At 38.8% G+C, this 27,717-nt stretch overlaps 1 protein-coding gene across 1 annotated transcript in view; it reads right to left on the bottom strand.

The window, feature by feature from the left end:
* Pdgfc (platelet derived growth factor C) overlaps positions 1-27,717 on the bottom strand; it is a 164,580-nt gene that overhangs the window by 56,594 nt on the left and 80,269 nt on the right. Inside the window, exon 2 of the mRNA XM_036190469.1 lies at positions 16,900-17,095. Within this exon, the coding sequence (XP_036046362.1) occupies positions 16,900-17,095 (196 nt within the window). The remainder of the gene's footprint in view (positions 1-16,899; positions 17,096-27,717) is intronic.

The raw sequence follows: 27,717 nt of genomic DNA, 5'->3' as shown, positions 1-27,717 counted from the left end.
ACTTTTAAAATAGGAGATGAAGGAATTCTAAAGAAGAATGTGACTAATCTCCAACCTTCTTCAAACAGTCGTGTTAGGAACAGTTATTTCAAATGGTTTTATTTAAAACACTTTGTCTCTCTTCTCCCTGTGTATTAGAAACCTACAATACAAGGTCCTTGCCAGCTCACTACAGACGGACCCTCATAAGAACTCTGAAGTCTCCTCCTCATGCACACTCCTCTCCAATATCACCAAGGGCTCACCTTCCTTCACAACATGCCTTAATTGGTCATGCTACCTTCTTAAAATACAAATCTGGGTGTCAACCATAGCTATTTTCTTTCAAATCTGGATCTCTAGGGTCACCCTTTTATCAATATGTGTTGCATTTCTTTCTGTTTTCTACACTGATATTTCCTAGGAGCCTGTTATTAAGCAACTCAATAACAGTTTGTTGGGTGGTGCCAAGCTGATGTTGAGTCATCCCTGCTAAAGGCTATATCTAAGTGCAGGAATTCATGAAGGTGAACGCCAATGTTTGATGTTTCTTTACAGCCAGCTTGCTGATTATCTGCAAATCTCTTCAGATTGCATTTCTGTTTGCACTTCTCTACTAGTCAGTGCTGTTTTGGCCCCCAGCTTTGGAGGCTTCTGTTCATGAATGGTTGTGCCTCATTGTCCAGCATGTAATGAGGCAAAACAGCGTAGAAGGAGAGCAGAGTCCAGCAAAAACCTCTCCTATCATGGACCAAGGAGGAAATGCACAGGACGTCTGGAGACACACAATCCCCCTTAAGGGTAGACAAATATGTCCTAATGACCTCCTACTAAACCCTACCTTTCAGAGGTTCTACTACCTCCCAGTAGTGTCATCTGCTTATCAAACTTTAGCATAAACATCACTGGAAGATATTCATCATCCAAACCACAGAATACACTTTCTTTTTGTTACTATTATGATGATGATGATGATGATGATGATGATGATTAAGAAATTTTCTGTTCATTGTACATACCAACCACAGGTGCCCCTCTCCTCCCTTCTCCCACCCCCAAGCCTTCCCCTCAACCCACCCACCCCCATTCCCATCTCCTCCAAGGCAAGGACTCCCAAGGGGAATCAGAAGAGCCTGGTACATTCAGTCTAGGCAGGTCAAAGCCCCTCCCCCTGAACCAAGTTTGTGTAAGGTGTCCCACCATAGGCACTAAGCTTCAAAAAGCCCACTCATGTAGCAGGGATGGATCCTGATTCCACCGCCAGGGTCTTCTTAAGCAGTTCAAGCTAAACAACTGTCTTGCCTATGTCCAGTGCCATAGAATCTACAGCTATTGGTCCCAGTTCATGAGTCCCCACCAGTTTGATTTGGTTGTCTCTGTACATTTCCCCATCATGATCTTGATGCTCTTGCTCATAGAATCCCTCTTCTCTCTCCTCGACTGGACTCCTGGAGCTCAGCCTGGTGCTTGGCTGTGGATCTCTGCATCTGCTTCCATCAGTTACTGGATGGAGGCTTTATGATGACAGGGTATTCACCAAGCTGATTACCAGAGTAGGCCAATTCAGGTACCTTCTTTACTATTGCTAGTAGTCTAAGAATACACTTTCAAATCTAAATGATACTATATACTTCATCTACTCTGTAAGTATATGGATTCTTTTCAAAACAGCCTCTTATTTCATACTTCCTTGCTTCTGTTTTTGTTTGACAGGCCTAGTAAGTATTCTTCTGAGGACACAGATTATACTGATGCTTCTTGCCTGCCACTCAAGCTTACCTACTCGAGGTGTGCAGTAAGCATATATTAATGCTGGTGTAGAACAGGGACTTCCACCTGATCTGCATGCAGCAAACTGGAGCATAACACCCATATTAACAGACGGAACATGTAATGAAATATTCTAAACATGAGTCTGCTTCACTGTTATAATGACCCCATAGGAAGGCAACAGTTCATGCGATGATTGTCCATTAGCAGATAATCTGTAGTATCTAACAGATTTTGTTTTTATTTAGTTCTGGGATCAAGGGAAAAGACAGAATGGATTTTGTTTGACATGGCAAATATTAAAGCCATGAATAATAAATAGAGAGAGTGATTACAGATTTATAGTCCATATTATTATTGTCATTATCATTATTATGTAACCAGCATGAGTGTTTAGCCTATACATATGTGTGTTTACATACGCACATGCCAGAGGAAGTTATTACATCCCTTGAATCTGGACTTATACTCCGCTTTTAACTGTCATGTTGTTACTGGGAAGAAAACAAAGGTCATTCTCTGCTTGAGTAGTGAGTGTTCTTGATTGCTAAGCCCCAAATGTTTGACAGCTGTGTGCTGACACACTTATAGCTGTGGAGCCATCTCTACTAGCTCTGCAAGCACAGGCATATTTCTTTCACCTCTGAATTTGGTCTGAACCTTTATTGGATGAGCAGATAACAGTAGGACTACATGACGTTACTTCCATGTGGATTCTCAAAGATTTTTTCCTAGATGTAGAGAAGAGACTAGGATAGGGAAAGGGAGACAGGTTACTCAGGGAGTGCATAGGATAACTAGATGGGAAGGATAGTTTCTCATGTTTTATTATATAGTAGTGTGACCATAGCTAATCATAACATAATGTATATTTCTACATAGGCAAAAGAGGAATTTACAAGTGGTCTCACCACAAAGGAAGGATACATGTTAGAGGTGACAGATATGCTGAATGTCCTGATTTGATCACTGATGTGGTCCACTGCTCCCATACATACATGCAATAATAATTGAATTTAAAATAAAAGCCATCTCTACCACCATAAAAGATCCCTGAAAGTGTGGAGGTGCTATAGATAACCATGATAATTCATGCCACAGTTGCCTGATAAATAGTGGGAAAGCATGTCTGGTTGCCTTGGTTTCTCTAACCCAGCTCCCAAAAACTTGAAAGCATCAGAAAGATATACAATGTGCAAGCACAAGCGGTTTCAACCTACACATGTTATGTGTTACCTTTTCCCATTCTCCCTCCCTCCTCTTCTCTTTTGCTTTCTTTCTTTTCTGTCTCAATATGTTACATGGAAACTTAGCATATAGTTTTGGATGTTCCTTTTCATCATGTGAGAAAGACAAACAAGGGTCTAAATTTTGCTTAACGTAACAGAGAATGACCACAATCAGCAACCTGTTTTCAAATTACTGCAGACACTTTTTGGAAGTTCTTAATCAAGATAAATAGCAGGAGAACTGAAATGAAAGAATTTTTCTCCTCAAAAATCACTGTAATAACATAGAGTGAAAGCCTCATTTCCACTGGGATGATCCCCAATGCCTCAGCACAAACAAAGCCTACCACAATCCCATGAAATAATTTTAGAAGCAATAAATTATAGTTCATTCCATTCACACAAATATTTTGATATCGTGAACTGGCTTGCTTGTTTAAACCGACCAACTGAGATTGAGAACTACAGAGAGAGAGAATAAACAAAGAAACTGTTTTTTTCAGTCAATACGGGGATTTCTGGTGAGAATTGGTCAGGAGCCTAAATTAGTTGCTGCCTGGAACGTCAACTGTCTCTCCTCTGACTGGGAATAAAGTTTACTTGAAGACAGAAAATTTACCTAGACATTCCCCAAGTTATTCTAAAAGCTATGAAGAATTCCTTCCCAGGGCAAAAACATTTCAAAATCTGCTGAGGGTGACAGGTGACATGGTAGCATTTCATAAACATAAGCAGCATGCTGAAATGGAAGATTTCTTGGGTTCATGGGTTCAAATCCGATGGTGAAAAGCCAGGTAAGATGCACACTGGCTGCTGCCTGAGCAGAGGTGTGTAGTGGGGAAATATGTCAGGAACTTGTCACAACGGATTCACTGCAAGGAAATTCTATTCACTGAACTGACTCCAATGTGGATTTTGCTGGTAATTTAAGCATTTTCCATTTAAAAAACAATGTTGGATGAGATATTAATTTTAATGTGAAGAATCATCAATGCATCAAATTGCTTTAGAAACCCAAGTAAAATATCTTCAATTCTAGTCCTCTCAAAGCCTTTTTAATAAAAAAAAACTTTAATATATTGAAAGCAGATTCATAAAATATTGTTTACAGGGAGACAAAATTCTTTGTATTTTATTATATATGTAAAACCTTCAAAAAGACAAAATAATAGAAATCTACCCAGTGCTAAAAAGAACTGTCTCCTCTATGCAAATATAATCTACTTGTTTTAGTGTATTCTAAGAATTTGTTGTTGTGGCTGGATATGTTTAAGAGGAAGAGTGCTTGCCTAGTATATTACCTTAGTCTATTGATGTGAAGAGAGACCATGACCACAGCAACTCTTACAAAGGAAAGCATATTAATGACATAAGTGTGTTCCCAACAAAAACTAATGATTAGTTCTAGAGATGATGTGTGCCCATTCACACATGCACACATGTTCATGCCCACGCAAACACATGTATACATCCTCTCTCTCTCTCTCTCTCTCTCTCTCTCTCTCTCTCTCTCTCTCTCACACACACACACACACACACACACACACACATACACACACACACAAACACACATACACACATCCTCACATATACACACAAAACATACACACACACACACACACACACACACACACATACTTTTTCTCTCTTTCATTTGCAGTACTGAAGACTAAGCACAGATGCTCAAGCACTCTACCATGGAGCAACAATATTAACCTGAGAAGTGCACATTTACATAACTGAAAATTAAAGGAGGTATTCTATTTTGGGCAAATTTTAGTATCTACATACAAAGAAGGGCACCCTTATATTGTCTATTATGTTTATACTCTAAAACTAAGTTTACAGAGAGCTCTGTCTAGGAGGAAAAGGCCATCTGGCCATCTGGCCTCCTACACTGCCCACCTTTGAGTAAATGTCTGTGAGAAAGGCAGGGCATGGCTTATACAAGCATGTACCATGACCACCACTTAATAAATCTTAAGCAAGCCATAACCACTATATATCTTTAGTTCAGCACACTGCACAGAGATTCCCCTTTGAAGTGAATTAATGAAATGTTACATTTAAATGAGGCTTTCTCTGTAACAGTTGTACTCACAAAGTTTTGATCTAATCCTGAATACTGTCTTTAATTCCGTGTCTATATAACGATAGAAAACTTTTCTTCATTTTCAACATTTATTTTTCAATAGACACATGGGGGCTGTAATTTTATGGAGGGGCATTATTGCAATGTGATACACATCAACAGTGTGGAATGTGAAACTCAGGAACAGTGGTACTTCTGTCTCCTCAAATATGAGTGCCTGTCTACCAGGCGTGGAACAACACTCCTGTAAGCTGTTGTCTGTCGTTGAACGATCTGGAGGGTTTCCTAACAATGCAGGTTACTGCCATCTTTAAATTTATTAAAAATTGAGAAAATCCTGGTTTTGTTTTGTTTTGTTTTGTTTTTTGGTTTTTTCAAGACAGGGTTTCTCTGCGGTAGCTTTGCACCTTTTCGTGGAACTCACTTGGTAGCCCAGGCTGGCCTCGAACTCACAGAGATCTGCCTGCCTCTACCTCCCAAGTGCTGGGATTAAAGGCGTGCACTACCACCGCCCGGCATGTTTTTATCCAATATACTATGATCATATTTCCCCAACTATCCTCTACCATGCCCCTGCTCCTAGTCACCCTATCTTTTTCCAACTACTCCCCACGTAGTCTTATGTCCATCATTCATATTATTTCTCAGTCTCTCTGATTCTCTGTCTCTGTCTCTCTGTTTCTCTCTGTCTCTCTGTTTCTCTCTCTCTCTCTCTCTCTCTCTCTCTCTCTCTCTCTCTCTCTGTGTGTGTGTGTGTGTGTGTGTGTGTGTGTGTCTGTCTGTCTTCTTCCTCCCTCCCTCCCTCCCTCCCTCCCTCCCTCCCTCCCTTCCTTCCTTCCTGCCCTCCTAGACACTGGATGCAAGGCTGTGGCTGCTGGACACTGTGATCTTCTTTGCTGCCACCCCTGGCTTCCCTGTCTTATGGAACTTGTATCTTTCTCTGGCTGACATCCAAAGCCCTTCCACAGCATTCACTTCAAAACACAGTTATAAATTTGTTGTTTTGGTATTTTGGTTTAGGGGAAGAGAGGTGGACACAACTATTCAGCCATCTTGAAATCTTTCCAGGTTTTCTGCTTTTTTTGTTTTTGTTTTTGTTTTGTTTTAACTAATTGTCAATAGTCCTAGCAGCTGCTTCTGACTCACTGGTATATTAGATTGTAGTAACTGTAACCACAGCAGGAACACAAATCTCTGTGTACTAATGACCTAAGTGTGCTCCTGACAAAAACTAATGATTAGGTCTCGAGCTGATGTGTGCTCACTTACACATGCACATGTGTGCATGCCCATGCACACACACAAACACCACACCACATGCATTCATTACACATTCCTACATTCTCTCTCTCTCTCTCTCTCTCTCTCTCTCTCTCCCTCTCTTTCAGTACTGAGGACTTATACATAGATGCTTAAGCATTCTACCATAGAGCAACAACACTAATCTAAAAAGGTGCATACTTACTACAACCGAAAATTAAAGGACGTGTTCAAGTTTGGGTAAATCTTAATATCTACAGAGGGTTCTGTCTGCACACAGACGGCAGTGTGCAGATGCTCTCTGCTACCCCTGATGAGAATAAATGCCCTGCCCTCTGTGAAAATGGTGGCATGAAGATGCATCTTGGGTAAGTCACTTCCGTCAACTTCTCTCACACCCAATCAAATGCAGTGAAGAGGCCCTCAGTGCCAGTGCTGTGTCCATCTGTTCATTTAACCCTGATCAATTGCACATAAACACCAATCCTTTTGCACAAGTTAACTTTCTTTTCCATCCTGTCATTTTTCAAAGAAGAAAACCAAATGACTTAGAAATAAATCCATTTAATAATGAGAAGTATATCTTAACCAGCATCTATCTGGATTATAAAAGACTGGGGAAGCAGGCTACCAAAAGACTTACTTTATTAAAAGGGAGCCTTTTCCTTTTAGACAGGTGGGACTTCAATGGAATCTAGTTTCCAGAAGGCAGGTAATTGAAATGCCAGGTTAGGTCAAGAATGTGTTAGATGTGAGCCTCAAGGTTTCTCAGGAGATGAAGTCCTAATCATTCTAGTCCATCCCTGGGAACAGCACAGTAGAAGGAGAGAACCAACTCTGGAATGTTGCTCTCTGATTTCTACGTGTGCCAGGCAAGTGTGCCACCCTCCCCACCCCCACACACAAAGCATTTGTTAAGGAAAATGTGTTATTTCAAAGATCATATGGCAAAGCGAAACAAATGCTTTAATATCAGAGACATAATTGCATTACACACACCATGGAAAGAGAAGCTGAGATAGAGTCCTTTCTTAGCCAGCCATGATCCTGGCTTCTGCTAGTGCTTTCTTTCTGATTACACAATCCAGGTGGATAGTTAATCAGTGAAACAATGAACTTACATTTCTTCAATCCCATATTGTTGTTGTCCATATACAAGCCAATATGCCACTTAAATAGCATAAGTAAGTGGCTTCATCATGACCCCCCCCCCCCCCCCAGTAAGACAATGTAAAGTAACTGCATGTCACAAAAAAAACTTACAACAGCACAGAACTTCATCGTCTACGAACCACAAGGCTCTGCCTGGGTCAGTGAAAGAAAGTGGCCTCTGGGTAGCACAGTCACCTGGAAGGTGGACAGGGAAGACTAGCAGAAGGAAATGCTGGGAGATAAGAAGAAGGTGTAGGGAAAATATCAGATTCTACTGAGAGACAAATACTAGGGTAGACAGACAGGAGTGTGGGGCATTACAAACACTTACTTTTTTCTACTTGGAATGTTGATTTTGAACTTTTCAAAACATAAAACCAAAACATTTCATTAGCCAACAGCATAGCCTTTTGATCTGAGCCTATTCGAATCCCCACCCATCATTTTAAGTCCTCTAAGGAATGTTTTTTGTTTTGTTTTGCTGATTTTTTTAAACTATGAAAGTACATTCTACAGAGGTCAAAGGAAAACAAAGCTATAAATTATGCTACTGAGCTAACTATACTCAAAAGAGTTGCTGGAAATGGCAATTGCCTTCCAAAAGGAGCTTTATTCTGTGGCCAAAAGTACAGGTGGGAAAACAGTAACTGGGAATTTGAAAGCTGCATGGCAGTCCTGACTGCCCTTAGCACCAAGAAGAGACACTACTATTTTTGTACCACCTCTTCCTCTTTGAGTGCAGAGATAGGTTTGCTTTCAGGAACCCAAATCACAGTGCATCACCTTGACTTGGGGAATGGGCATGAACCGGAAGCTTGCCAATCACAGTAGCACAGTTTCCAGTTCTAGCTGCTGCATCTCTCTCTCTCTCTCTCTCTCTCTCTCTCTCTCTCTCTCTCTCTCTCTCTCTCTCTCTCCCTCTATTTATTTAGGCTCTAGTACTCCATTCATATCCTTCCACACCAAAATCCCTCCCAGAGCAATTACAAAAATAGCTCCTTTCCCCATAGCTTAATTGGCATCTGAAAAGAACAGGGATCTAGAGAAGAAAGTCACCTAGAGTGGGAGACAGAGGCAAAAGAGAGTAGCAGGCACCCATCCTGTTAATTCAGCAGCTGGATAAAGTCACCACTGACCTGATCCAAACTGGTTGTCTTCCCAAGAAAGCTTTTGCGGCTGCTTGAAAAATAATCCCAACACTCCTTGAATAGATCTCACTATCTTTCCGGTCAGGCCACTGACTATCGAGGGAAATGTATTTTAGTACTGCACAGCTCCAGCAGCATGTAAGATTATTCCCAAACACCCAGACAGCAAGGGCTCTGGGCCTGCTCCAGTGTTTTCTTGCTGCTTCCACACTGTAGAAGGCAGAGAGAGAAGGAAGACTTCTCACAAGACTGTAGAACGGCACGATCTCAGTGGATTTTCTCTAGTGAAAATTCTAGCAGTGTTGACAATATGCAAATAGCTATTTTGTCTTGAAGCAAAAGATAACAGTTTTTAAACAGAAAACACCGAAGTCCTGTCAATTCTCATCGCACCCAAATGCATGGGTACCCCAGCTCCTAGTGCATCAATGGAAAAAGTATAAAGCAGTAGAAGCATGTTCTTTATTTTTGGAGCAATTGAAAAAGAATCCGCAGAAGTGCAAGACTGAAGAGTTACAGTCATGTAAGTTTGGAGCTAGGAAAGTAGAAACTGAAAATCCTCCAAGAACTCTGAGCACCTGCAGTCTCTCTTCGGGTGCATACATCCCAGAACTGTCCTCCTATGGGTCAGAGCAGGATTCTTTAGCAACAGTAGCTTTGTCTTCATACAGCATGAGAAAAGATGCTCATAACCAGCTCAGAATTTAGCACTCTTCACATCGAGGCCCCAGCCAGCACTTCAGATTCTCCACTCACTACCTCCAAGGCATTTCCCACTCCAGCCCAAGCCCTTGCTCTCACAGTTCCTGCATTTTCCAGTTCTGGCAAACTGAGCCTTCACTTCTCCATCATGCAGCCGTCAGGTGACTTTGAGGAACTTTGACGGAGCCTGCCTCATGCACACAGTATTTTGGAGCTGTTCTCATAGAACTTGTCCTCCTAAATTTTAGTGCATGAGTCTCTTTTTTGTCACACCAAAACAATGTCCAGGGACCACTGCTGCTTCCTCCCTTTCTTCTTCACAGCTGCAGTGATATGTTTTTGGGAGTGTGAGTGATGTGAATTCGTGTAACTTCTCAACAGTCCTGTACTAATCAGTAACTCCTAGGCTGTGAGGGTGTGTTAAGACACAGGGCCTTGGGTGGTGATGAGATTATGAATGTCATTGTTATCCTCACAAAAATTAAAATAAATCCCTCATTCCTGTGCCATGTGGAGAGAGAGCAAGAAGACAACATCTGTGGCCAGGCTGCCCTCACCCTCCCACCCCTGAGATCTCTTGGCACCTCAAACCTGGACTTTCATTGAGAACTGAGAAATAAAATTCTGTAGTTTAGAAGCTACCTGTCTAGGGCATTGTGTTACACTAGGCTAACTGAACAGAGACAACAACGAGCAACTTAATACCTCAGCACAGGGTGTCTCCTAAAGCAAGGTCTGGAGAGGTCAGGGATGCAGGCACTCCGACTGCCCCTGAGAAGACAAGCTAGCCACAGAGTTCCCATGACATCTAGGGCCCAGAAACACAACCATTTCTGTCTTCTAGCAGAGTGTCCAAAGCTGCCCTCCAGAAGCACTGCTTTGCTTGCCCCATCTGTCCTGTGTGTGCATCAACATAAAAGTGAAGTAATGAGTTACAGTATACCCTGATACCGAATCTTGGTCTCAGGTAGGGAGAGAAGCTGGACATAGGGTATCTAAAAAGATACATGGGGTGGCTTTGGCTTTCTCCAGTATCAAATATGGAATTATTTAAACCAAATACTATCTATTAATAGTATGACCTTCTTTCCCTCAGTCCTTTTAAGGATCCCCAAAAACCATTTTGCTTGGGAAGTCCTTGTGATGCACTTAAATGACTCCATGGTTAGTATCAGCCACATAAACAACACTGTCTTTATTTAAGCTGTATGGCCACCAACTAAGGCACGTTTTATTGTTTGCATAAAGAGACATCTCCTTAAAAATTTTATGTTGCACAACTTGCAAAGGTTTTATTAAACTGGTGTAAGAAATCTACAGTATTCTCAAGTACAGAAGTCAGGGTGATACACACACACACACACACACACACACACACACACACACACACACACAAACTGATGTTTCGATGTAAGGTCCATGTGGCAAGTTTAGTCTATCCATCCTATGTAGAATTGATATTTATTTATTTGTTAGCCCAAATGCCCAATTATGGTATTATTTATAAAATGGACAGCAAAGCAGTGTAAACCCTATCTATTAAAGTAACTACTGTTCTGTCTGTGCACTGGGTGGATAACATTTTATCTTGTCTGTTTACTAGCCTTTACCCTAACTATGGACTATGTGAGGGCATAGACATCTCCTACACACTGCTATCATCATATTACCCAACACAGTGCTCAATAAATATTTGTTGAATGTGGGAATAAATAAATGAGTAAATAATAAGGCCACATTAATTCTACTATAAACAGGAGGAAGACAAGCAAATGTCTAAAGGGAATGTTTTACTTTTAGAGAAAGGCTATAAATATTTGATAATCTTAAATCCTAAATATTAAAAAATCTCCATTTAATTCAGCAAATTTATCATTTCCATAATCCACTAAGTTCCCTTCACAGCTGGTCCCTACTGGTTTGTTCCAGTTTTCCTACCTGAAAAAGCCAAATGTGATGAAGAAGAGGCATTATTGTCAGTCAGATTGGCAATTAATAAACCCTTCTCAAGTACCATCTCTTATCATCTTTCTTACTGAATCTTATATGCAATGAAGATATTATTTATACCAGAAAAAGTGACAAACAAAGAGAAATGTTATAAAAGGTTTCCTACTAAATTCTCCTTGGCACATTACATCTCTCTAACATCAAAAGACATGGAAGAACAGGGTCAGTAAATAATACATTAAATATGACTGTGTAGAGTGGAGGACCATAAGCCTCTTGATATAATCATCTTTCTCCATATCAGCCCACCTATTCAGATGGATAGGGACAGAGACAGAAAGACAGTTAAAAGAGAGAAAAACTGAAAAACAAAACATCTCCTGTTCATAGAAAGGCAGTAGATGTATGCATGTGTGTGTTTATAATATTCATCTGCCCTATTTCTGCATGACCCTCCCAAATCCTACCCCACTGGCTGCATAACGTATTGGCTGAAGCCAGTGGTTTAGTCCTGCTCACTGTGTATATGAACATACTATCACCACAATGCTGCCTTCCATGGAGCCCAGAGAGTCTCTAGTACCCAAGTAAACAATGCTACTTTTGATTCATAGATCATACTTGTCAAAAGCATGATCTATTTTCTTTTCTTCATGAAAAGCAGCAGCAGTTGACATTGACAAACCCTCACAGCCAGCCCCTTAGGTCACTGATTCAATGCTGCTACATCTAGGCCCTTATGTAATGGTAACTATGAATTTTAATTGGCAACTTGACATTGTCTAGAAAGAAGAGAATATCAGTTAGGGACTGTCTGGACCAGGTGAGCCTGAGTTCATGTCTGTTAGACACAGTCTTGATTATTAAATCTTAACTGATGTAAAAAGTCTTAGCCCACTGTGTTCACAACCATTACCTGGACAGAGGCTCCTGAAATGCCTAAGTGTAGACAGTGGGCAGAACGCTAACAGGAACATGTTTATTTCTCTCTGCTCGTCACTGTGCATGTGGTATGCTGTTTTAAGTCTTTACCTTGTCTTCTCAACAAAGATGGACTATCACCTGGAGAAACCCTTTCTCCCTAAAGTTGCTCTGGCAGGGTATTTTACTGCAAAACCAATCAAAAGCAATCCAGCTCCCATAACCATATCCCCACAATGAAAGAGCCATTTGAAGTTCAATTTAAGAATATCACGAGTTTGAGGATGACCTGAGTCACATATCAAGTATCTATCTCAAAACCTCAAAAAAATTCAAAATGAACAAAAAAAATTAGTAATAAATGCAAATTACATATATAATATAATATATATATGAAATGCTTTTAAATGTATGAACACGAAAGGAGAGCACAATAAACACAGAAACATGGCGTTCCTAAAGTCGAGCCTCTATGATCACAATGTCAGTTTTTTTAAAAAATTCTAGAGATTATAGAAAAATAGGCTAAAAATTTGATTAGTTTATATGATTTACAACCTGTTTCCAAAGAATATATCAAAAAGCAACTGGAGTGGCTGCATGAGCCTGTAATTGCAACTACTAAAGCAGGACTATCATGGATCAAGTCTTGCAAGAGTGACAGAGCTCAATAACAGTCTTGGTAACTTACTCAGATTCTGTCTCCAAATAAAAAGAGATCAGGAGCCAGGCAGTGGAGGCGCATTAGGGAGGGAGAGCCAGGTGGATCTCTGTGAGTTTGAGGCCAGCCTGGTCTACAGAGTGAGTTCCAGGACAGGCAACTAAATCTACACAAAGAAACCCTGTCAAGAGAGAGAGAGAGAGAGAGAGAGAGAGAGAGAGAGAGAGAGAGAGAGAGAGAGCGGGAATGCAGCTCAGTGGCAGAGTGATTGCCTAGCATGTGAGAGGTTCTGGGAGCATTCCCTACGTGAAGGCTCTTCTTAGTTGTCAACTTGATTACATCTAGAATTAACTAAAACCCAAGGTGCTGAGTCCACCCGTGAGAACTATTTTCTTAGCTAAATCTTTTGAAGTGGGAAGACTCACTAATAAGCTAGATCTTTTGAGGTGGGAAGACACATTTTTAATCTGCACCACACCTTCTTCTGGCAGTCTATATAAAGGACATGGAAGAAGGAAGCTTAGTTTCCTTGCCTGCTTGCCCTCACTCTTGCTGGCCTATCCATTCTCTCACTGTCGTTAGAGCCTAGTTTGGGATTCTGGAATATACTGAAGAACAGCCGAGACATCCAGCCTCATGGACCAAACAACTAGAGTATTCTTGAGCTTTCTGTTGGTAGACAGCCATTGTTGTACTAGCTGAAGCATAGTCTATAAGCCATTCTGATATATCCCCTATCAACCAATCTATGGTTCTATCTGTCTGTCTATCATCTATATATCCATTCTAAAAGTTCTGTTCCTCTAGAAAACTTTGACTAATATACTTTCATATTAGTATTGTAATTTTTAAAAGAGTATATTAAAAATATATTGAAAACTAAAGTAACCATGATGGTTCCAAGGGAAGAAAACAAGGTAAGTCACCCTTAACAGAAATGTCCATAATGGGAAAAGTTATTAAGACAATACTGTTCAGTAAGATAGATACAGCTGACCAAAAGCCTCAAGTATTCTAGAAATAGCAGATCCTTAGAAGAAGCCTACAATGCTACTATGCTGCCCATCCCTGGTGAAATCCATTGCCCACTCAATGAGGAGCATGTGCTATCACATGCCCTGGTAAAAATCTGCACAGCCACAGAAACACATGCTGGCAGAGCCAAGGCCAAAATATGAGACACAAGATTCGCATAGGAAATGAGACCAGAGACATGAGCAGGCATTTCAAAGACCAGGAAGCAAAGGTGGCAAGTAGTAACTATGAAATGTCTCAATTTCATCAGAATTGAAATTTATCAGAAAACAAAACTCAAGTTAATGAACATGTGCAATTTTGTACTTGTTGTATTATCAAAAATTGAAAGACAAAGAAAAATTCAATAAGAATACTACAAAACAGAGATCATTGTATATCAATAGTAGATGTTTAAAATGGGCACTTTTAAAGGTAATTTAATTCCACTTAGTCAAGTTGGGAATATAGTATGTTAGGTCTGCATTCTGACCATTCTTAGACATAAGTGCAAAAATTCATTTTGTGTTGTAGAAGAATGCCAGATATTCCAATGATTCACTGCAGTGGTGGGGACAGGGGAAGGTTGGCTAGCCTGGGGGTGTCATTCAGGGGTAGAGCACTGGTAGGAACAAGATAGTGCAATCAGGGAGGAATATCAAAGCATGGGAAGAGCGGCTTCTTAAAGTTGAGCTCCATGCTGGATGAAATCTTATCACACACTGCTTATGGCAGGTAAGGTGACAGTTATCTTCTAGTTGTTATCTAAAAGCGTGTTACTTAGGCAGCATATTATGCCTTCTCTATGATCTGCCCATCAGTTATACCAATGTTTCTGGGGTCCCTTCTACTGATCAAAGTTGGGCTTTTCAACTCACTGGGGTAGACCTCAGTCTCTTTATGTGCTTCACAAGACTTGGAATTCTTATTCCCAACCAAATTATCTAAACAGAAATGAAGAAACACAAGTTTTTATTTGTGTTTAGGTACAGAATATGCGTCAGCTCCCAGGCAGTCGCTCACTCCTCTCACTTGCACAATACCCTGTAGAATGTGGGATTGAATCCTGGTCATCTCAGGAGAGCTCCTATTTCTGATGGTCTACATTACAAATAGAAGGGAAAACACAGTGCAAACCTCAATCATAGACAGAAGAAATTCAGGGAAATGATGCTAAAGCTAAGAGCTAACTACAAAGTATGAAGTTTACTTGACATGCACGTCAATATTTATCTGTAATACATGACAAAAAGGAAATTCTCTTTCAACTCACTTAGTAAAGAAGACACAAGATATCCAGCAAAGACCATCAAGTAAAATGTTTTCATGATACACAAATGGCACTGAAATGAAAATTCTTAAGATCACCCAACCTTACAGGCATAGTCACATGGGATTGAAAGAGGAACATTGTAAATGAGTATGGCAGTTTCTCAGAAAATTGGGGAATCAATCTACCTCAAGACCCAGCCATACCACTCTTGGGCATATACCCAAGGAATGCTCAATCATACCACAAAGATACATGATCAACTATGTTCATAGCAGCACTATTCATAATAGCCAGAACCTTGAAACAACCTAGATGCCCCTCAAGTGAAGAATGGATTAAGAAAATGAGTGCATATACACAGTGGAGTATTGCTCAGTAGAGAAAAACAATGACAGCATGAAATTTGCAGGCAAATGGATGGAACTAGAAAATATCATTGAGTTAGGTAACCCAAACCCAGAAGGACAAACATGGTATATACTCACTCATAAGTGGATACTAGATATAAAGCAAAGAACAATCAGACTGCAACCCACAGAAGCAGGCTACATAATGGGGGGGGGCTAAGATAACTGTGGCTTATAATAAGTTCTGGTTTTACTCAATCACTGGGCAAGCCTCAGTGAAACATTTCACTATTAGGATAAGAATTTGTACTATATTGAGCTGTTAATAGAAAAAAATAAAATAAAAAGGAAAAAAAAAAGAAAGAAAGAAAGAGGAGCATTGGTCTGATTTAAAGCAGTGCTTCCAAGAGGATAAACTATCCCACCTGACCAGATCTTGAATGCTGCTGAGAACCATGGTGCATTCCTACCATTCATTTTTATCCTGAATATCAAATTCTGCTCTTCAAACTGTATGCCTTCCTCCTGATGAGACTTCCGCTTCTTAGTTCCTCATGCATGTAGCAAGGTATCAGTGTATCATTTTAATAATGTACACCTTTAGATACAGCATTTGCTTGTGCACATTCATGTATGTGAGTGAGTGAGTGTATATATATATTTGTGTGTGTGTGTGTGTGTGTGTGTGTGTGTGTGTGTGTGTATGTTAAGCATGTGTAAGTGACTTGTGGGTATATATGTGTGTGCATGTCATGGAAGCCAAAACCTGATACAGGGTGACTTACTTAGCAGCTACTTCAATACCTTAATATTTTGAGACAGGATATTGTTGGTTGGACCTGGAGCTCACAGCTTCAGATATGTAGACTGGCCAGAGAGTTGCACAGTTCTGTCTCTGCCTACCCCAGCTTGAGATTTTACACCAGCTACAGGGGTGCTAGAGATGTGAAATCAGGCACTCATGCTTGAATGGCAAATTTACCCAATGAGCCATTATCCCAACTCTCTTTAAATATCTTCCTCATCTCAAATCTTCCTGATTTGACTTTCAGGAAGCTCAAATATAAAATTAATGCTAATGGTAATTCAGACTGTCTGATGGAAGTACAATCCTTTAAATAGCTTTTATTATCTATTTCCTCTTATAAGCAGTTGTACTCAGATATGGTTTTCACAAATTATTTCGAGGTAGATAGAAAGACAGAAAGCAATCACTGAGTTTGTGCATGCCTGGGGATTCTGATTTTTTTACAAGAAGACCTTAGTTGAAATAAAATTTGAAGTGTTTGTAAACTTGGGTTCATCAAAAACATAACTAAGTTTCCATTTAAAACCATATCATGGAAGCAGCTTGAAAAACACAGAGCTCCATGCTGCTGGACTTGCGAATGTGTTACTCACTTGCATATATCCTCTTCAGGGTCTTCCAGCCCAAATCTCTCATCAAACGTCAGCTGGATCCGCATGTTTTCATCAGCTGCAACTAATCTCCACACCAGCACTGTATTTCTTGGGTAAGTGTGTGGAAACTTCGGGCTGTGGATGGTCCCATTATCAGAGACAGTAACAACTCTCTCATGCTGGGGATCTTGCACTCCTAAAGCAAAGAGACAGGCACAGGGACACTATTAGAACAAGTGTCTCCAAAACCACAGGTTTCAAAACAATGGACTACTTTTATTATTCACATTTGTTTCCAGGTGTTGTAGTCAAGCATGCCCTATACAATATAAATCAAGTGTCAATCATTTCAATATGTATTATTTCTTTTAAAGCTATGTATTTTACTATGGAAGGAAAATGGAAAATCAGTCTTTTTAATATAGTTACTGAACTGTAAATTACTAACTTTTTGGATTCTAAATGAGTTTGACATAATTCTATAATTTTATAACTTTTTTTTGAAACAGGATCCCATGTAGCCCACGTTATGCGCACACTCACTATGTAGCTGGGTTTGAACTCCTGATTATCCTGTGTCCACTTTCCAAGCGTTTGGATGATAGACTTGAGCCATCAAGCCCAACAATATTACATTTATAAAATTTATATTACATTTATGTAAAATATTATACAATGTAAAATAATACATTTATAAAATTACATTTTAAACAATACAAATAATTATTAGCTTTCTAAATAATTATTGCCTTGGCTGGTTAGAGTGTACTTATTTCATAGTTTACATAAATTTTATTTATGATAAAATATGAAATGCTTGGAGAAAAAGAATTTGAGGCTACATAAATGAAATGGAACATGATAGAAAGAGGTCATCAGTATCTCCCATATCTGATGGAATTGTCAACAGCAGACCACACCACAAGCTTGCAGACCTCTCTGTCTGCTCTAATTTTCAGTGCCTGAGAAACTGAACCAACAAAACCAAAACGATGCCAATAGGAGCTTATTATACAAGTTTCTACCTAGCTGTATCCAGTTGAAGCTTATAATTTCAGAGGAGCTGGAATTGCTGACTCCATGTCTTAGATGACCTTCCAAAGTAGAGTTTCTCAACTTGTGAGTAGTGACCCCTTTGGGAGTTACACATCAGATATCATGCATATCAGATATTTACATTACAATTCATAACAGTAGCAAAACTGCAGTTATGAAGTAGCAATGAAAATAATTTTATGGTTGGAGGTCATCATAACCTGAGGAACTGTATTAAATAGTTGCAGTATTAGGAAAGTTGAGAATCATTGTTCTAAAGTAAAATAAGAGTAAAGATGGCCTTGGTTTTTGTTACAAGAGAATTTTGTGACCAAATAAAGACAACAAAATAGAGCCAAGCTTGCAGCATTTCTCAATGCTTTAGCTGGTTACCATGGATTTGAATTTCTAAAAGAAGAATGTATTGTAAAATATGATACCTGAGATCCCCTGGTTGGAGTATTTTTCTATTGGTAAAATGAGATATTCATGTATCTCTCAAACTATATGGCTAATGATATCTTCTTTTTGTTTTAATGTGTTTGTAATTACATAAAAAAAAGCAGACTTTTACCCACTTAGAATAAAGAACTAAGATAATGAAGTCTTCAGGCCATTAAAATATATTCATAGAGGAAAACCAACCAACCAAACAAACAAAACTAACAAACTTTTAAACCATCCTTTATTCAATTCCTCATATAATGCTATGATTACAAAGGCTCAATGTACCTGAGCACATAAAGGAAGGAGGTTGGCAGGATATGTGACAAGATGAGGTGGCAGTTCTATTCTCACAGTAGAGCATCAGGCCACTTATGATGACAGGTCCTGAGGATCACATATCTAGAGACATACTACAGCACAGTGGGCCCTCTTTGCAGTTGGATTCCAGAGAGCTTAAAGCACCACATTGGAGCCTATATTTCATTGACTAGGTGCTTAGATGTGTGGTTACCTACAGTAATGGAGTAAGTTCTTGATACCAACGTTTGGCTATGTCTGTGGTGGTGTTGTGTTCCACAAAATATTGTGTGTTCCCTGAAATAAACATATCTGGGGTCAGAGAACAGACAGCCACTAGAACAAACCCAAAAATGGTGGCTAGAAAATGGGAAGAGTAAGCTATAGCAGAAGTTGGGCGGCGGTGGTACACACCTTTAATCCCAGCACTTGGGAGATAGAGCTAGCTGGATCTCTGAGTTCAAGGCCACTTTAGAAACAGCTAAACGTGGTGACCCATGCCTTTAATCCCAGATACACAACCTTTAATCCCAGGGAGTGGGGGCAGAAAGAGAAAAGTATATAAGGCGTGAGGACCAGGAATTGGAAAAAAAAAGCATGTAGTTAAGCATAACTGGAGAAGTATTCAGGCTTTGGAGCAGCACAGTTCAGCTGAGAGCCATTGGGATGAAGACTCAGAAGCTTCCAGCCTGAGGAAACAGGATCACCTGAGGAAATAGCAAGGTGAGGTAGCCGTGGCTTGTTCTGTGTCTCTGATCTTCCAGCAATCACCCCAATAACTGGCCTCAGGTTTGACTTCATTAATAAGAACTCTTTAAGATTCATACTACATATGTCCCTTCAGTCTACAGCAGTGTTAGAACCTGTTATACTGTCACATGTCAGATGAGGCTAGGAACTTTCCTTTTCTTTTTGTATTTTGATTGTCTGGCATTTACTTTTCTCAAGCTTTCTTTCACTTCCTATAACTTTTTAGTAAATTAATTTCCTAGTCTTCTTATTCTCAAGTCATTCTCCTTTTTTAAATTTAATTTTATTATTTTATAGGTATGGGTATTTTGCCTAAGTCTGTTTACCTGGTGCCCATGGAGAGCAAAAAAAAGATGTCAGATGCCTTGGAACTGTAGTAACCGATAGTAGTTAGCCACCATTTGGTTCTGGGAATCAAACCTGGGCCCTCTAGCAGATTAGCTGATGATCTTTCTTAAAATTACAGATTTCACACTAGTAACCTCACTTACTTAGTGATAGGAAGGAGTCTCACATGTCCATCAAGCTCTCCTGGCCTTGTTGAACTCTGCTTAAATGTAGGGCCTGCTGACTCAGATCAACCAAGAGGCCGATTTCTTGGGAGGCCATAACCCAAGTATACGGAGCCCGTAGAGGAAGTTGGGTTCATCTTAATATGAGAGAAATCAGTGTGCAGTGTGAGAGATTCAGTGGGACAGGGATTCTTGCTTTGACCATGTAAGATGTTTTAAACTTTGAGCACAGGACCAGAGATGCTAGGCAGTAGGGAAATATGATCTTATTCTGTAACATCAAGAAACATGACGGCATTGAAAGCAATTTCCTTTCAGCTACTCTCAGAAACAATTATAATCTAGTAGACTGGTTTAGGTCTCATGAGACCATGAGCAGGAACTCTGTTACATAGACCTTGCACTGGCCACATGAAAAAGTACGAATGAATATACAGACATTCTTATGTTACTAAATTTGTGTCAATTTCCTACATACTGTTAGAAAACTAACAAACATTCTATTGTACAAAAAGCTTGGATTGCAAACATTTCTTTTTGTCCCAAATCTTCAACAATACTTACAGCAATTACATCAAAGTTTTGCTTAAAGCTTTGTTACTAAAACCAAGTTGATAAAATAAAATTTAGGCATAATGAATTTTTAAAGAGAGAGGGATGAATGATACAAGGCAATATTGTTAAGTTGAAAGAGCAAACTGTTTCACCTTTAAACTACTCAGAGTGAATTGTTATTGTTCATGGTATTAAATAATGTAATGCCGTATTTTTCCTCCATACTTTGACTAGTCCTTGGAAGCAAGCCTTTGTTCAGAAAGTTTTCCTCTTCCTGGGTGCTAATGATGGATACTGCTTTTGACTATCCTTACTTACATGAAATAACCATGGCTCGAGGCTAGCTCTTGTGGTGGAACACTGGCCTAGCAGATGCGATGACCTAGATAGATTCCATCCCCAGTAGCACACATACAAGAATAAATAAATAAGTAAATAAGTATATGAATAAATAAATAAATATAAATATATGAGTAAATAAAACCACTATTTCTCCAAAGAAAATAGCTTGACACCAGTATATTTCTGAGGATCAGAGAGGGATCTAGCCTCATAAATTTAATTTAAAAAATGACTATGAGCTATTAAAATATTCACAGATTATTTAAATTTTTATTAATTAATTTATTTATTTTACATCCTAACCACAGCCTCCCCTCCCTCCTTTCCTCCTACCCATCCCCTCCCTCATCCCTTTCACACTCCCCTATCCATGCCTCTTCTGTAATCACTCAGAAAGGGGCAGGCCTCCCATGGACTTCAGCAAAGCATGGTATATCAATTTGCTATAAGATTTCCCCCTGTATTCAGGCTGGGCAAGGCAATCCATTGTGAGAAATGGGTTCCCAAGAGCCAGTCAATTGACTGAGGTCAGCCCATTGTCCCATTGCTGAGAGTGCCACATGTAGACCAAGCCACACAAATGTCACATATATGCAGAGGGCCTAGGTCTGTCCCATGCATGCTCCTTGGTTGATTCAGACTCTGAGGTCCCATAAGCCAGGCTCATGGTTTCTGTGTGTTTTCCTGCATTGTTCCTGACACCCCTGTTTCCCACAATTCCTTCTTCCTCTCCTCAACAGGATTTCCTGAGTGAGTGCCAATGTTTGGCCTGAATCTGCCTCCATTAGTCACTGGATGAAGGCTTTCAGATAACAGCCAGGGTAGTCACCAGTGTGATCATAAGGGATATCTAGTTCAGGTTATGTATCCTCTGCTGCTTGGTGTCTAACCTGGGGCCACCCTTGTAGACTCATGGAAGTTTCCCTTGTATCAGGCTTCTACCCAACTCCATAAACCCTCTTTCCAGTCATCTCTCTTAACACTGTTCCCTTTTGTCTACACCCTCCAACCTGATCTCTCAAGTTCCCATGCCCATCCCCACCAAGTGCAATCAGATATCCTCTACTTCCCCTTCCAGGAAGATCCATATATCCCACCTTGGGCCCTCCTTGTTACCTAGCCTCCGTGTGTCTGTAGATTGTAGCATGATTACCCTATACTTTACAGTTAATATCCAATTATGAATATGTGCATATCATGTTTGTCTTTCTGGGTCTGGGTTACCTCACTCAGAATTATTTTTTTCCATCCATTTGCCTTCAAACGTGCTCTTATATTAGGATGGCACATCCTTTGGATATATGACCAAGAGTAGTATAGCTAGGTCTTGAAATACATCAATTCCCAATTTCCTGAATAATCACCATATTGATTTCCAAGGTGGCTGTCTAAGTTTGCACTTTCATCAGAAATGGAGAAGTATTTCCCCTGCTCCACATCCTCTCCAGCATAGGCTATCATTTGTGGTTTTGGTCTTAGCCATTCTGACAAGTGTCAAGATGGAATCTCAGAGTTATTTTGATTTGTACTTCTCTGATGACTAAGGATGATGAATATTTCTTTTTTTTTTTTGTTTGTTTTGTTTTGTTTTGTTTTGTTTTGTTTTTTGAGACAGGGTTTCTCTGTGTAGCTTTGCACCTTTCTTGGAACTCACTTGGTAGCCCAGGTTGGCCTCGAACTCACAGAGATCATCTAACTGGCTCTGCCTCCCAAGTGCTGGGTTTAAAGGCATGTGCCACCACCGCCCGGCCTGATGAATATTTCTGTGCCATTTGAGATTCTTCTGTTGAGAATTCTCTATTTAGGTCAGTACCCCGTTTTAAATTGTATTATTTGTTTTTTTAATATCTAGTTTCTTGAGTTCTTTCTACATTTTGAATATCAGTCCTCTGTCGGATTGGTAAAGATCTTTTCAGAAGACTGCAATTTTGTCATATTAAAAGTATCCTTTGAGGTACAGAGGCTTTTCAGTTTTGTGAGATCCCATTTATTAATCCTTGCCCTCAGTCTGTGCTACTGGTGTTCTATTCAGGAAGTTGTCTCCTGTGCCAACACATTCAAAGTTCTTTCATACTTTCTCTTCTATCAGGTTCAGTGTGACTGGATTTATGTTGAGGTTTTTTATCCACTTGGACTTGGGTTTGTGCAGGTTGATAGATATGATCTATTTGCATTCTTCTACATGCCAACAGGGTTTCAAGACAGGGTTTCTCTATGTATAGTCTTGGTCATCCTGAAACTCACTCTGTAGACCCAGCTGGCCTTGAACTCAGAGACCCAGCTGCCTCTGCCTATTGAGTACTGGGACTAAAGGCATGCACCACCAGTGCCTGGTTATATTTAAGTATTTTAAAGTGAGCTATCTTTCTATGTTTCAGTTTTTTTGATAGCCCCCTACATGTGTCAGATAAATACAGCAATAACTTACATAGCAGCTAATACTTTAATGAGCTATTTTTCTAAACACATCTATTAGTAATCATTATATATCCTACTATATTTCAAAACACATCCCTTATATGCAATATATACTTGATAAATTTAGCAACCAATGTCATATACAATTTTGAATAGTGATTCTCAATTTGTAGGTCACAACCCACTTGAGGTAAAAGAAAACCCTTCAACAGTGGCCTTTGTCCATCAGAAAACACAGATATTTACATTATGATACACAATGGTAGTACAATTACAGTTATGAAGTAAAAACAAAAATAATTTTATGGCTGTGATCATCACAACTCTATTTAAGGGCTGCAGCATTAGAAAAGCTGAGGACCACTGATATAGAACAAAACCACTGGCTATTAAAAGATTACAACTCTATTTTCATATACACAATCAAAAGTTCATGACTAAAGTACATATACTTAGCTCTTTGTTTATATTTTTTGCCTTTATAGTTTATGATTTCAATTTGAAGAAAAAATTTTAGCCTCTCTTTATGGTAATATGAATTGTAAATTTTAATTTAAGTCAAAATTTCAGATTCCAAAATCCACATCAAAAGGTGAGGTAAATGAGGTACGCCACCAACCTATGTGATTTGCAGGTGACAGTCAATGTTTCATGTAGATCTCAAGCAACTAGGCCTATCATCAAAAAGGAAAAAAAAGATAGAAAGAGGGTGGAGACAACAACAAGCATTACACTCTACCAAATTCAGACTCGGCACTACAATTCTGTGGTCTTTACAGCCATAACTCCAAAATATAACTTGACTGGGAATGTAAGCATAAACACTTCTACAGTATTGTACAGAATATGTGCCTAGTTTAATGAACATTTGCTTTGCTCAAAGCCAGTGACAAACACACCCAAACTCCCAATAAAACACATGCTTGTAGTTAAATGATTCAGCTACCAACATAAAGGCTTGCACTGTGTATGAAATAACAATCCTGTATATCATAGACAAAAAGGAAAGACTACATGAAAGACGCAGATTTTTTAGAATTTGTAATTATAGTCAATGCCATATTATCTGGCTAAAACCCTCTTAAGGGAACAGCATTCAAAACTAAAATGTGTCAAAAGCAGAAAAAAGGGAAAGAGAAGAGATTAATAATATAAATACTGCAAAAGTTCTGGCTACATATGTACAACTGAACTCAATTAATTACACATTAAAACAGTTTAGTATTCAAGTAAAAGAGATTCCTTATTATTATCTTCCATGCATTACATATCAATGATTCTTTTAAAGACATATTTGCTATGGTTGACAGGGAGTAGTACAGTAGGAAGATAATAAAACCATTAAAATTTGTAGTATTTCAACATCTATTATTGGTAAAATAATGTTTAAATGGTTTATTGACAATATTTAACTCATGAAGAAAGACAAATCATCCAGTCTCTTTGCCCACACATACCCCAAGTGCTGGGATTACAGAAGTGTGCCACCATACCAGTTCTAATACATTAATATTTTACCCTGATATTAGCAAAAAAAGAACTCCATAAATTAAAGTTTGATAAATAAAATCTGGCTTTGTCTATGAACTCTAGCACATTCTGTGTCTGTCTGGCAGAATCAAGGCAGTTATCAGCAGTGTGTCACCACTCACAGGCTGGCAGACTTCACAGATGGCCTGTGAGATGTGCAACATCCTTCCTTCCAAGTACATGTTATTTTTAAATGTTCAAAAACATTTCTTTATGAATCAGAGCATCAATTGCTAATCTTTATTTGACAAACTCATGTAGTCACTAGTCCCATTTATGCTTTCGTTTGCTTGTCTTTTCATTATATATTTATTTATCTATTATTTTGCCTTATTATCATCCTTCCTTATCTTCACCTTGATAATTTGTTTACGTGGCTAATTAATAAATTTCATTTTAAGAATAGTGACAATCCTTTGGCATACAACATGGATGTTTGTACATATATATTCATTTAGGCCAACAACAGAAACTAGTTTTTCTAGAAATGTCAGAACGATGTTACCATCCTTTTATTTGTTTCTTCAGAGAAAAGGCAAACTTGAACTTCACACCAGAACAAACACTCACTATCCATTCTGTCTATATAGAAGATCCCCACAAGCACTCTGATGTCTTAACATTCTGCATAAAAGTAAATGAGGAAGATAATATAAGAGCTAGGAACCCTGGATTTTGGCTTTTGCCTTACCATTGTTTTAAGCATTGTTTTACCAAAATCTACTATTTCCAGTGTCTTTAATACTGTAGCAGAACAACAGAAAGATAATCAACAAGCCTAGAGCCTGCTCTCTATCATAGTTTACTTTTTAGGAGAGCAAACAACTTCTAACAGAGAGTGAAAGAAGGGATTGCTGAACTAACTGTACAACAAAAACTAATATAATTATTTAAGATATGCCCAATTAAGGTTCTTGGACTTACTCTAGCTGATACAAATTTGTTCCCCCTAAAAGGAGTAAACAACCAAAAAAATTGTTTAACAGCTTTGAAACATCAGAAACTAAACAGAGCCCAGTCCTCTTAACATAGTAATTAGTAGGGCTAACTTAGTGTCATGCTTGGCAGTCCAACCAAGGAATATTCAGCTACCAAAACTGACGGCAAATGTAACCTTTCTTCAATGCACTCAGTGTTTTCCACTATCTGCTACTTTAGACTTGCAAATGTAGAGTATAACAGACATTCTGTTGCTTATTTTTTTCTTTTCTGCTATACTATGACTTTCAGAAGGTAAACAGTTTTATAGAATTATGTAAATGTTATCTAGTCTGTTTCTTACAGGTGTCACTTACTCTCATATGCTGATATAATAAAGAAATGTATATCCCAGAACATAGCAGAAGAGTGCTATACATTATTTCAGCATTTAAAGACTTTGCCCTCAAATCCTGAGTTTACAAAGATTATTCCTGATAAGGATACTAATGGTTCACTCAGCACTGTTAAATTCCATCATTTACATTATATTAATTCTTGGTTAAATTCCATCATTTGTATTAGAGATCTTGGAGGAAGTTCATCTACATAATGTTCACATATGCGAGCCAAGAACCTACATTGGAGAGTACTCATTATTGAGATTCAACAGTTTCTTAATATGAATGCTTATTTCAAAAAAATAAAACATGCTCAGTAGTAATGTTTCATACTCTGGGAATGTATAACACTGTATCATAGTACTTATTTTACTTAAGTTCTAAATATGAATCAATCAGAGACAAAAATTCTGATATGTGGGGAAAGTCATTTGGTACTTGCTTTTTATTAACTGGGGATAATCATATACTATTTAAAATTTATAATATTAAAAAATTACATAGCTATATATGAATGAATGAGAAAAGCTTCTCATAACACTCTAATTCAAACAGAATGAGGAAACCATTAGACAATTATCCAGTTTCTTGATGCCATTAATCAGGAGAATGTTATGTGAAGCATAACGCATTATATATATCATCCCCATTTCCCAAGAGCAAGACCACGGAGCTGTAGCTGTGACTTCTAGGCAGTGGTTTAGGAGTTTGATGAGGAGAAGCACCACTTTCTCAGAAACACCATCATTCACAAAAGTTTACAATTCCCTTGAATCTAAAGACATTGTAATAGCGAAGGTGCTAGGTTCTTGGCAGACGCTTATACTAGGAAGTGTTGTTCATGCACAGTGACGAAAAGTTAAGCATGGAGAGTCTCCCTATTTGTTACTCTGAAGAAGTAGGGGTTAAGGGTTGTTCTGGTCCTACTCACAATAATGGTGGAAGATTATTAATATAAATTGAATTTTGTCATTGTCCAGATCTCATTATGGTGCCATTTGGAATGAACTCATTGGTCTCTTCTCAGTATTTGAGAACCGGAAATTTGAGGGTAACAATGAGATCCTGAGCTATGCTGACTCTTCAACTATGATAACAGAATATATAAATGTGATTATTTTAAGAGAACAGAGACCATAAGTGAATAATAAAATTTTCATAAGTTGATGGAAAATGGGGTGCTTCGGCTATGCTTCTTGAGTTATATATATATATAGTAATAACAAGAAAGTACCCAGTTGCAGCAAGCTATTTAATCACAGCTTATTTTACCGTCTCCAGGGGCCGTGGGAGAAGAGTGAAGATGTGTAAATATGAAGACTTCCCTTCATTCCAGAACAAATTTGCATCTATCCATTCTCTGGCAACAGCTATCTTTGAAAGATAATTTTTAAGATAGAGTCAAAGATAAAAAGACATTCATCCTAAGATGAGGAGAGGGAGGCTTAGCGTCCAAAACATCAGCAATTTTGTTTCAAAGAGCAACTGAATCTGACTTTCCCAAGTCCACAAGAATGTCCATCTGTGAAGGGAGGCTTTCCTCCGATGCTCTTGTTATCACTCCTCCTTTGATCATTATTGAAAACTCCATATCGTCTCATCTCAGACAGACA

The sequence above is a fragment of the Onychomys torridus genome, chromosome 6, assembly GCF_903995425.1.
Source record: "Onychomys torridus chromosome 6, mOncTor1.1, whole genome shotgun sequence".
Lineage (NCBI taxonomy): Eukaryota > Metazoa > Chordata > Mammalia > Rodentia > Cricetidae > Onychomys > Onychomys torridus.
This window is presented reverse-complemented; position numbering and strand designations above follow the sequence as displayed.